General features: G+C 36.0%; 2 protein-coding genes across 2 annotated transcripts in view; one reads left to right on the top strand and one right to left on the bottom strand.

Annotated features, from left to right (window-relative positions):
* Window positions 1-13: 13 nt before the first annotated feature.
* On the bottom strand, window positions 14-4,855 carry ro60 (Ro60, Y RNA binding protein; the record flags this gene model as incomplete). The annotated part of the gene is made up of 5 exons (XM_016283709.1): window positions 14-463; window positions 2,625-2,768; window positions 2,981-3,097; window positions 4,499-4,615; window positions 4,703-4,855. Coding segments are annotated over 5 exons (684 nt in total), but the record flags the coding sequence as incomplete, so codon positions are not given.
* Window positions 4,856-8,597: 3,742 nt separating this feature from the next.
* abhd3 (abhydrolase domain containing 3, phospholipase) overlaps window positions 8,598-12,737 on the top strand; it is an 18,348-nt gene continuing 14,208 nt past the window's right edge. The window contains exons 1-2 of the mRNA XM_016283618.1: window positions 8,598-8,916; window positions 11,291-11,454. Coding sequence (XP_016139104.1) covers window positions 8,755-8,916; window positions 11,291-11,454 — 326 coding nt within the window. The 5' untranslated portion in view covers window positions 8,598-8,754. The remainder of the gene's footprint in view (window positions 8,917-11,290; window positions 11,455-12,737) is intronic.

Here is a 12,737-nt window from a genome sequence, read left to right as displayed (position 1 = left end):
CAATGAAGGTCAGAGACACAACAACATGTACTTCAGCTATGCTCTGCTCAGAAATGAGCATTATTTCACTGGACCAGGTTAATGAATATCAGTAAACATAATCGTCATTTTGTGAATTTGCTCTCCGTGATTTTCACTGCAACTACTCCACCCTGCTGGTTATTCAATTAGATTTGGACTCCATTCCAAACTTCAAAAACATGATTTCCAAATTAAAATGTAGAACATTTTTTTGCATGTTGATGCGGGTTGCATCCATGTCTCATTGTCCTTTCAGAAAACCGACTGCATGCTACAAAACAAACAGCTTTTAAATGACATCGAGTGCGAAGTTACGGATGACATCAACTGCTTGCGAGTCAAAGCCGCAGATGTCCAGCATGCCGCGGTCTTCAGGGTCAGCGACGGACAGGGAGTTGGCAATCAATCCGCACACAATCAGTTTGGAAAATAAACCGATTTTCTGAAAAAAGAAAACACAAACAGGACAAAAAATTAAAAAAAATATGTTAGAAGTAGTATCTTCAATTGATGTTTAATTTGTTTTATTATTACATGATAAGCCAACTAATTTTGAAATAAATGTATTTTAATTTTTATTCATTTAATCAGCAATGACATGATCAAAAGTGACAGTAAAAAAATGTGTTACAAAAGAACTATTTTCAAGTAATTCTTTTTTTTTTCCTATTCATCAAAGAATCCTAAAAAAAAAAGTTTCCACAAAAACAGTTAAGCAGCACAACTACGTTCAAGATTGATAATAATTAGGGGCTGTCAAAAAGATTTGTTTTAATTAAAAATATTTAAAGCAATTATCACAGCATTAATTTTTTTCCCTTTTTCCTGGCATCCTTTGGCTGGTGTTGCAGTAACTAAAGTTAATATGCTTTCCTACCTGCCTGTCAACGTATGTATTAGCATACCCCCGCGCACCCAGTTCGCGCAGACAGGATACGTCATCAGTGCGTTCACGCACACTGTGCAGACAGAGCGAGTACTATGAAGCATGACTATCAAGCATGATGAGATACAGTTAATTCAATACTGGCCAGTAATGCACTCTCTCTTTCATGGACAAAAACATACAAAAATTATGTCAAAATGCCCGTTTTTGGCCTCGTAAACATTCTTAAATTAAATAAAAAGACCTAAATGACCATAAAGAGTTGGGGTAAAATCAGATGCGTGTCAGATCGGCGTCATGTGCATCAGGTTTTAAAGAGACAGTGCTGCTTTTAAAGTGATACCTGCTGCAGCCTGTGTCATTGATGGAAATCAAAGAACAAAAGAAAAAATAAATCACTCACTGCTCTCCTTGCTGATTAGTTTCTGTTTGTTTCCCGTTTCTGTAATTAAATTACTTACTGAAAAAGTAAAGTAAGTGTCACGGAACTGCTGCGGTGTAGGAGCGATAACTAATAACAAGGAACAGGTGATTACTAAGTCAGTCACCGCTCCGGTGTGGATATTTACTGTACTTCCCAATCACAGATTCTAGCCTACTTCTTGGAATATATTACCCAAATTTTCACCGGATATTGTCACCTGAACAAGTAACAAGTCTGCCACGTTTGTTCTGACCAACTGAGGAAAAAAGCATTACAATAAATCGCGCTACCAATGGTGATTTAATCTAAAGATCGGTTGGCTCATATCACATCAAACCACACAAATTATTATTTTTGTTATACATTATTCTCAAATTGTTCATGTTAACAACATCAGCATTACGTGACTATGTGAATATAGTGTGAATATTAGCTTGTAGATTTCAATTTCTGTACAGTCTAATCTCTAATTGTCATACCATTCGAATTTCATATTAAGAAATTCTTTTAACCTAAAAAGCTAATTATGCTCCCTTCGAACTGGTTTTCTTTAAAATACAAATCACACACACACACACACACACACACACTGTGAACACACACCCGGAGCAGTAGGCAGCCATTTATGCTGCGGCACCCGGGGAGCAGTTGAGGGTTTGGTGCCTTGCTCAAGGGCACCTCAGTCATGGTATTGAAGGTAGGAGAGAGCGCTGTACATTCATTTATTCATTAAGTTACTTATTGAGTAAATAAATGACTTTTCAGATGGAGTAATTAGTAAAGTAATTTAAATACAATATTGATGATGTAATTAATAATTAGTAATTAATTACTTTTTGAAAGTAACTTACCCAACACTGATATTAATATGCGATTAATTGCAATTAATTACAGAAAAATGTGTGATTAGATTTTTTAATCGATTGACAGCACTAATAATAACCAGAAATGTTTCTTGAGCAGCAAATCAGCATATTGGATCTGAAGGATCATGTGACTGAAGACTGGAGTAATGATGCTGAAAATTCCGTTTTGTATCACAGGAATAAATTACATTTTAAAATATATTTAAAAAAGAAACCAGTTATTTTAAATTGCAATAATATTTCACAATATTTCAGTTTTTAACTGTATTTTTTTTTTTGCAAATAAATGCAGCCTTGGTGAGCATGAGAGACTTGAGTGTAGCATATATTTGATAAGATTGATCTAATAAATGAAAATCAATCAAATACTTTTAATAAGTCTGTAAAAGTCACATGACTTTTGGGTTCCCTTTCAGGTTGCACTCACTTGTCTATACGTCTTCAGTGTGTCTGCTGGATTTTCCCTCCCAAACGTTTGATTATTAGTGAAAATGATGAAGACGTCCACAGATTTATCATTCTCTGAGGCCCAGGTGATGGGTAAGGCACAGTCTGTGCTACCACCGGGTGTCTAGAGAGAAGTCGCATATGAATTATTATGACAACAGATAAACTAGATCTAATCATTCACAAGGGGGTTTGATGATCTATTTTTTATTGTTTGAATACATTTAGGATTCTGCGATTATGTTGTGGTCTCGCAGCATTACCAGCAAGCAAGATTTCTTTACATTTTCACAAGAAAACGAGAGTAAAATCTTTAAAGCACAAGCATCGTCTTACCTGGATGAGATGTGCTGCTACCTGCATAAATGTCATATCAGAAGAGACAGCGCAGGGACGAACGCTTCCTTCAGAGAAAACCACAATCTGTGCGTCTGGCTCCGTCTGTGCAATCACCTGCCATTAAAATAAAGACAATCACTAAATATCTTCCTAAGCTCAAATGTGTCACAAAGGTCACAAAATTAGATTTTATTTTATGAGTAAATTATTTGACCCCATGATATAGTTTAATGTGCACATTCATCTCTCCTATGTTGACCGACTGCCAACTAAAACAGGAAGTATAAAATTTTTATACATTTTAACCCTATAATGCCTACTGTATCATAGTAATCAAATGATACGCAAATTTGTAAAGCTCGAAATTATCAGCATGATCAAAACGTGTTGTACTTGTTAAAAAACTTGTTGTACACAATCAACTACATGCCTTCTGTCATCTGACTAATAGTTTATACTTATTTACCAAATAATTAAATGTGTTTTGCTGTGAAATCTTTACTGGTTTTTATAAACTAAACATTTAGAATATATATTTTTTTAATATTCTCAGTAATAAAACAACTTAGGTTCACTTGTATCAAAAAAAAAGTTCAAATGTATCAAATATGATCCATCAGGTTTTTGAGAAACATTTATTTGTGCATCATTGTATTGCACTGATTTATAAAGTACGTTTTGCCCCCACAATAAAAACTATAGAGTACGGTCATAAAACTAGGAATTTAAATATCATATTATTTAAACATCATATTACTGGGGGATACAGAGTGCCACCTGTTTTTATATGGATTTTATGCAACTAATTTACTATAAAGGCTTGACTGATTTGCATCACAAACTATCAGAAATTCATCTCACTTTAAATATCAGCAAATGCACCAAATTTTCCTCAAGTTGGGCCACTAAATAAGGTCTTTTTTCAAAATTCTCACTATATCATAAAATATTAGCTATAAAAGCCTGGTCTATCAAATACGATATTTAACAAACACACAAAAAAGAAAAGAAAACTAAACTTGTGCAAACTTTTTCAGATTTCTGTTTATGTTTTGTCTAAATGTTCTTGTGAAAAACTTCCATTTAAAAAATAATAATTAAAAAAAGAAAGGTCAGAGGTGTATATCAGCTACTTTTCAGACATGAACTAGCACGCAGACAGCATTAAAGCTAACACAAATCAAGTCACATAAGTCTTGATCTCATGGGGTTTGTACATTCTTGGTTGGTTATAATCAACATTTCAGTATTCCTAAAGTGTCTGAAAAGTCTTTAAATGAGTCGCATATGAGAGGAGTGCACTGGAGAGGCCATCCATCGATGTTTACAGGACCAGAGCGTCCCATCAGAAAAGGAATATGCATGGAATGTGAAATACGAGCGGGGCGGACCCCGACAGCCACACACACATCCTCCAAGGACAAAATATTAGCTTAAAATATGACATCAGTCTCTTCACAGACTTCATCGTGTTGTGTAACAGTATTGGAGTAAGTTTGCAGTGGTGTGTCTTACTAAACACATGGCCGCTGCCACTGCTACAGTGCTGATGGAGCTGCCGTGAGTCACGCTGCTCAGAGAAGAACTTACATCCACTGCCACCAGAAACCGCTTGCCTGTGGGCTCCACAGTCTGGAGACACAAAGAGTCGCAGCTTAACATCACAATATGACTTCTGTAGTCAATGTGTTCTATAGCTTATTTCACCACGGCACTCACTGAAATACTTTTGCTGAAGGCGAGGTCCAGGGCTTGAACAATGTCTCTGTCCGGATCCCATTTCAGTTTGCTACGCTTCCCATGACCTCTCTTATAGTTTTCAGACGCCACAAGAATGTTGAACGGGTGTGTTTTTGCCTGAAGTAGTTGATTTGAGAGTCAAAATGTATATTAAAGTATTTGGACTTTCAAAAAAAATTTTTTATTTCACTTAAAATTCACAAATGCCACAAAATTAGAAAAAAATACATTTTACTTAATATTATTGCTACTATAAAATATAACGCTTAGCACACAGCAAACCACTTAAAAAGGTGTTTCGGTTTGTGTGTGTATACATATACCGGATCCCATTTCAGTTTGCTACGCTTCCCATGACCTCTCTTATAGTTTTCAGACGCCACAAGAATGTTGAACGGGTGTGTTTTTGCCTGAAGTAGTTGATTTGAGAGTCAAAATGTATATTAAAGTATTTGGACTTTCAAAAAAAAATTTTTATTTCACTTAAAATTCACAAATGCCACAAAATTAGAAAGAAATACATTTTACTTAATATTATTGCTACTATAAAATATAACGCTTAGCACACAGCAAACCACTTAAAAAGGTGTTTCGGTTTGTGTGTGTATACATATATATATATACATACCATTATACATATAATTTTTTTGACATTAAATTAGAAAACATTTTATTTGTGAATATTATTACCACTACATAACAACAAACCGAACATCATTTATCTGATATAAATATATCACTTATCTGGAAACCCATCAGAAAAAAGTTTTTAGGTTTGCAATTATAAAACAATACATATTTGTATAAGTATTTGGACATTTTAAATTTGACTTAATGTATGAATGTCATTAAAATAGAAAACATTTTGTTTAATATTATTATTACTACTACTACAAAATAACAAATCACGCATAACTTATATTAAAGAAATTAACACTTTCCCAGCAAAAAAGAAAGAAAGAAAGTTTTTAGGTTTGTAACTATAAAACATTAAATATTTCTATTAGGGCTGTCAATCAATAAAAAAATGTAATCTAATTAATCGCACCCTTTTTCTGGTTACATGCGTTATAGTTACACACACACAATCACGTTTGTACTTGTTCTGTACCAAGTGCTAAATTGATAATAATAAATGCTAAGTGATATAATAATAATGACACGACTTTTTAAGTGCAACTTGCTGTAATACAACTCTAAGTATACTTCATTGTAGCTTTTAACATTTAAATAAACCAGTATATATGTTTGTATACGACTCAGCTCCAGTGTTGCCAAGTCCCCGGTTTTCCCGCTACTTTAACACTGTTGCCGCGGGTTCTTTTTCATTTCCGCGGGTTGAAGCGACTCCAATAACATGATATCTATCCCCTGGAATGCAAATTTTAGCAGGGGAACCCCGCCAACAAACGTATATTTTACCCCATATTTTACCCCCCGGAACGCGCTTTTTAACTGGGGACCCCCTCGAAACGCGAATAGTTTGGGACTAGTTTGAGTATAACTTAGGAGGGTTTTCTAGTGAAAACCTGGCAACCCTGCTCAGCTCTTCAAAGCATCATGTTGTTTTGTCAGCTTTATGAGGCTCAGATCAAAAGCGCTTTTAATCCTGTTAGCCAGAGCGAACAAAACCTCCTCAAAATACACGCATCCAGCCAATAGAGTTCCCTCTGACCTGCTCCATCACACCCACACTACATCACTGATCAACAACATCGAGACCACAACCTTTAAATCACACACACAAGATGAAGCAGGGAGGGTAGACGGAGATCAGCTAGCCTGATGCTAACACACAAGCTCAACGAACTTTCAAAGCATCATGTTGTTTTGTCAGCTTTATGAGGCTCAGATCAAAAGCGCTTTTAATCCTGTTAGCCAGAGCCAACAAAACCTCCTCAAAATACACGCATCCAGCCAATAGAGTTCCCTCTGACCTGCTCCATCACACCCACACTACATCACTGATCAACAACATCGAGACCACAACCTTTAAATCACACACACAAGATGAAGCAGGGAGGGTAGACGGAGATCTGCTAGCCTGATGCTAACACACAAGCTCAACAAACTCTCGCTGCGCGGAAAAGATCATCAAAATGCAGCTGGAACACTTCTAATAAGACCAAAAGCTCTCTACCTGCTGTTGTCCTCAGCCAAAGTCTCTATATCTCCCCGAGAGCAGCAGCTCCTCCCTACAAAATCAGACTCGGGGAAGAAGAGAGCGGCGAAGCCTCCCTGAGACTGAGCGCAACTCAATGGCCGCGTCTCAACCCCTAGTGACACTCCTAGCTAGACATCATCCCTGGCGAGCAGATCCGCGACTGTTTAGTGAGGATTGGAACTTTCCGAGTTAATAGAATCACGCGAGATCACGCGCACGCTCTTCTGACTCTGAACGCGCCATTTAATGCTCTACAACGCTGTCTAGGTAGGCAGCTCACTAGGTTTTGAGACACAACCCCAAAAAACGTCCCAACCAGCCGTAGGAAAATAAACACACACACACACACATAAATGTAATTGAACTTTACCCACAAACGATTCTGATTGGTTAGTTGCTTCTACGTTGAGTAATGTAACACGCATCACGTGACACCGTTTTACAGTGCAGAAATTAAATATATATACAGGCTGTTTTAGTCATTATTACCCTAAACTACTTTACATTTATTTTGGCATTACACTGACTTTTTTCGAAGCATGCAATACAACTGCATGTTTCAAGCTCTTGTTCTGCGCAATGCTCTCTCGGCAAGGCTTCCAGACAGTTCTAGCAAACCTCTGCAGATAATCCACAATACAGCTGCAAGAGGAGTCTAAAAGAACGCATGTCACACCTTGGCATTGATGTCTGCCTACAAAACAACCACTGGCTCTGCACCCCTTCAGCTAAATTCACTACTTCAGACTCATGTGCCCTCCAGAAGCTTGCACCGACCCTCTAAACTTTAGCACTCTCTATTCTAATTCTATTTTTATCTATTTATTTATATAAAACGCTCTAACACTTGCACTCTCTATTCTATTTCTGTTCTAAGTATTTGCTTTCTTTTTATTTATAATAAAAAATAAAAACCCTTAAAAAAGACCCTCTAACACTATGCGTTCCCTCTTATTTTTCTATTCTATCTTCTTGTTTTCTTTATATATATATATATATATATATAAACCCTTGCATACTGCGTTAGGCTAACTGAGACTTGTCACAGGCAGCACTTACATTATTGCTCTTTTGTTGATTTTGATTCCTCATTTGTAAGTCGATTTGGATAAAAGCGTCTTCTAAATGCCCCCGTTTTTTTATATACTCTTTAATAACACTTAGAAAACAAACAATTAAAAGAACGTTTCATGTGAAGGTGTCGTTCTTCTGCTGCTTTACACCTTTTTTTTTATTATGCAATAGAAGAACAACAAATACAGTTACAAAGACAAGTAAGAACAAAAGACAATAAGGGTTACAAAGAAGCATACTATGTTAGCTTATAAGATTTACACCATGAAAGAGTCTTACGTGCAATAGAATTATTAGAGTTTCTTAAAGAGTTTACATACACATCAAAATCTTTCCTGAAAATAAAAAAGTAGGGAGTTTTCTTTGAAAATGTACACTTATGAATGTAAAATCTAGCAAGATATAGCAATAGATTAATAATACATTTACACTGAGAAAGATCTAAATTCAAGGAGTAACCAAAAAACACAAAAAGTTTGGATATAAATATTTTGTAATAAAATTGGAAAAGTCAACCCAGAGCTCCGCCGCTTTACATCTACTGTGTGACTTTAAATGGACATTGACGCGATCCAATCAAACAACGAATAAGAAACGCCGAGTCGCAAGCCCCGCCCCCTCCGACTCCTTCTGTGTTCCGCTCTTGGTTGCATTTCTCTCGGAAGCACCGCCACCCATCTGCCCGTCTGTAAGCTCCTGTCTCCGTTCGCCTCTGCGTTCAAGACGCGCATCCTTTATCCAGCTGCAGCAGCTCGAGCGTCTCAGTGGCCGGAAGCGTGGGCTTTATAGGGCAATGATCTCACTGGAGCTTAATTTTAATTTATTTACGAGCGACCTTTCACATTACTTCAAAAACCAAGTCAAAGTCGGGCTCCTTGGCTCTGGGGTGGGACTCTCAGTGGTGCTCGGATTCAGCGCTGCTTATGCCTGCTACTACCTGCTCTCTGTGGCCAAGGTAAGGTGCCTGTCTGTCCGTGCGTTCATGTACGACTGAATGGCGTGATTCGGGAGCTCGTGCAAGCCAGTCGGTGCGCGAGGACGGCCGGCTAATGACGTCATAATGCAAGAGACTGTATTACGTCATTGTGGTCCTGTCAATCTCGTTCTTTAGTACACGTGCGCATATTCATGTCATAATGCGCCTTGAAATATGCATTAAAGCTTTCATTTGTCAAAAGAAGTCTTGTTGTACTCTCTTGCCGCATTTTGACACATATACACAGGTAAAAATAGTGCCATAAAAGCATATTTCCCCATTTTTACAGCTTAGACAATTTTAAGGTAGTGACACTGCATGTTGTATTATAATTCACTAGTGTTCTAATTTATCACACTGAACAAAACACTGATTTATTGTTAAATAGTGATGGATGATAAACGTATAGTAGGACAAAACTAAAGATAAAACATGGGGGATTGGCTCTAGTCAAAGCTTTTTTGTCACAATTTGTAACAGTAATCAAATATATCTAAATGGCACACAGAAATATAAAACTATACAAATATAAATTATTCAAACTAATAAAATTATTAAAAATGATTCATAGGATATTCATGAAGTCACTCGGGACTTCGTGAAGCTTCAATAGGCTTAAAAGTTTATTTTCTTGAAGTTTGACCTAAAAATGTTTTGTATATGTATGTCACAATTCTATATTGTAATAAGTCAATACAATACATGTATAATATGATCTAAAATGTGTATTATTTATTAATATTATTAGTATTATTTATTAATACATAACTTATAATTATGTATTTATATATAATATATTATGATTGTTAATATTATATTATCTTGTATTTATTATTATTATTAGAATATACTATATTTATTTTATCATATAGAATTGTAACAATTAATAAATATGTATTGTATATTATGATTACGATGATAACTGTTATTATAGATTTACTAAAAAGTAGTTTAAATTCCTCAGGATCAGGATTAAAATTTAAATGAGTGAGTGAGTGAGTGAGTGAATGAACGAGTGAGTGAGTGAGTGAACGAATTATATTATGATTGTTAATATTATATTATCTTGTATTTATTATTATTATTAGAATATACTATATTTATTTTATCATATAGAATTGTAACAATTAATAAATATGTATATTATGATTACGATGATAACTGTTATTATAGATTTACTAAAAAGTAGTTTAAATTCCTCAGGATCAGGATTAAAATTTAAATGAGTGAGTGAGTGAGTGAGTGAACGAATTAGTGAATGAGTGAATGAGTGAATGAACGATTGAGTGAGTGAGTGAGTGAATGAGTGAGTGAGTGAGTGAATGAACGAGTGAATGAGTGAGTGAATGAATGAATGAATGAGTGAATGAACGAGTGAGTGAGTGAATGAACGAGTGAATGAGTGAGTGAATGAATGAATGAATGAGTGAATGAACGAGTGAGTGAGTGAATGAACGAGTGAATGAGTGAGTGAATGAATGAATGAATGAGTGAATGAACGAGTGAGTGAGTGAATGAACGAGTGAATGAGTGAGTGAATGAATGAATGAATGAGTGAATGAACGAGTGAGTGAGTGAATGAACGAGTGAATGAGTGAGTGAATGAATGAATGAATGAGTGAATGAACGAGTGAGTGAGTGAATGAACGAGTGAATGAACGAGTGAATGAGAGTGAGTGAATGAATGAACGAGTGAATGAGTGAGTGAGTGAATGAGTGAGTGAGTGAGTGAATGAGTGAGTGAGTGAATGAATGAACGAGTGAGTGAGTGAGTGAATGAGTGAGTGAATGAGTGAATGAACGAGTGAGTGAGTGAATGAACTAGTGAATGAGTGAGTGAATGAACGAGTGAATGAACCATTGAGTGAGTGAGTGAATGAACGAGTGAGTGAGTGAGTGAATGAACGAGTGAATGAACGATTGAGTGAGTGAGTGAGTGAATGAGTGAGTGAGTGAATGAATGAGTGAATGAACGAGTGAGTGAGTGAGTGAATGAACGAGTGAATGAGTGAGTGAATGAATGAGTGAATGAACGAGTGAGTGAGTGAGTGAATGAACGATTGAGTGAGTGAGTGAATGAACGAGTGAATGAACGAGTGAATGAGAGTGAGTGAATGAGAGTGAGTGAATGAATGAACGAGTGAATGAGTGAGTGAGTGAGTGAATGAGTGAGTGAGTGAGTGAATGAGTGAGTGAGCGAGTGAATGAATGAGCGAGTGAAGGAATGAGCGAGTGAAGGAGTGGGGGTAAATGAATGAATAGTTTGGCTATTTTTCTATTTCACAGATATTTTGAACCGTTCTAGTTTTGCTTTCTGAGATAACCACTAATCCCTCTGCTCTTTGTTTTGCAGAAACCCATACTGATAGCTGGAGGAAAGAAGTTTCATCAGTTCCTGAGGGACAAATGCCCCGTGGTCTCAGAGACGTACTACCCCACGTTCTGGTGCTGGGAGAGCCGGGTGCAAACGCTGCTCAGACCCTTCGTGACCGCCAAGCCCTGGGTCAACTACAGAAAGTGAGCGCATTTCCCTCACAGTCAGAATGTGGCAGGACGACTGCTTAACTCCACAAAGCCAATAAATGCTTTCAAAGAAATGCACAATTATTGGTAATGCATGATAATTACTCTGGCATCTCTCAAAATCAAATCATTTTGAAAGACTTAATGTCAGAGGAAGTGGTTGATCCCAGTGCCAGGTTTACTTTAGGCAGGAAATTAACATTTTCTCTGAACGTGCATGTAGCTTCTAGATTTAATTGGCCGTTGGGGTCCATTAACAGGCTTCAGGTATAAGAATAGCAGTCTGAAGGTAATTTTGCCGAAAGCTGAGTCTCCTTATGCTGTAAGAGCATTCCAAATCAAAGCAGGTTTCTTCATTTACACTAAAGTTGCCACCGTTTCTCCTCTTGAGGATATATTTTGCCTCCTTTAACATATAAAAGTGCCCTTGGAAGATGATCAGAGAGCTTCTTTCAGCATTCATTTCATTTATTGTCTGATGCAGTAAGAGAGTAGCTCAGTGTTCAGAGGACTCCTGTTCTCAGCAATATAAAGAGAGAAAGAGAGAGTGCAGCTTATAGCAGCTTTCTTTTTCTGATGATTGCATGTTATGGGAATCAATTCACTGATGCAAGTAAAGCGAGCAAGTATAGAGGGTCATATTTCAGCCCATAATCAAAAGTGGCAAAATAAATTCTGCTAGGATTTATACAAATGTATTCAGTGTGTATATACACACACACATATATATATATATATATATATATATATAAAGAAATTAATAGTATGTTTAAAAAAAAAAAAATCATACATACTTGCTTGAGACTCCAGCCATATCAGTAGCCTAATAAAATTTTTTATTTTTTATTTTTTTAACAGTAGCCTAATAAAAGATATGTTTACATCACATGACATGATTACTATTAGTTTTATATCTGTGGTCACCCTAGTTGTCCAATAAATTAATCAAATAAAGTCTGAGACAGCTGCCATATTGACCAACACAACATAAATCAAAGTTTTTTAAGAACTTTATCATATAGTTATTATTTGCATATAGATTTTATTTTTATTTGAATAAAAACAATAGATATTATTTTCATGACAATTAAGACATTTGAACCAAAATCACATTCATATTACTTGAAAAAAAAAAATCAGCTTAAAAATAAATCTACAGTAATTGCTTGAGTTTTGGGAAAACAATGCAAAAAAAAAAAAATCTCATGCAGATTCACAGAAATTTTTTTTTTTCAATCAGTATGAAATGAAAATAGTCTTTTATATTTTCATATATA

The sequence above is a fragment of the Sinocyclocheilus grahami genome, unplaced genomic scaffold, assembly GCF_001515645.1.
Source record: "Sinocyclocheilus grahami isolate Dianchi unplaced genomic scaffold, SAMN03320097.WGS_v1.1 scaffold176.1, whole genome shotgun sequence".
Taxonomy (NCBI): domain Eukaryota; kingdom Metazoa; phylum Chordata; class Actinopteri; order Cypriniformes; family Cyprinidae; genus Sinocyclocheilus; species Sinocyclocheilus grahami.
The sequence above is the reverse complement of the archived record's forward strand: the minus strand, read 5'-3'. Positions and strand labels throughout refer to the sequence as shown.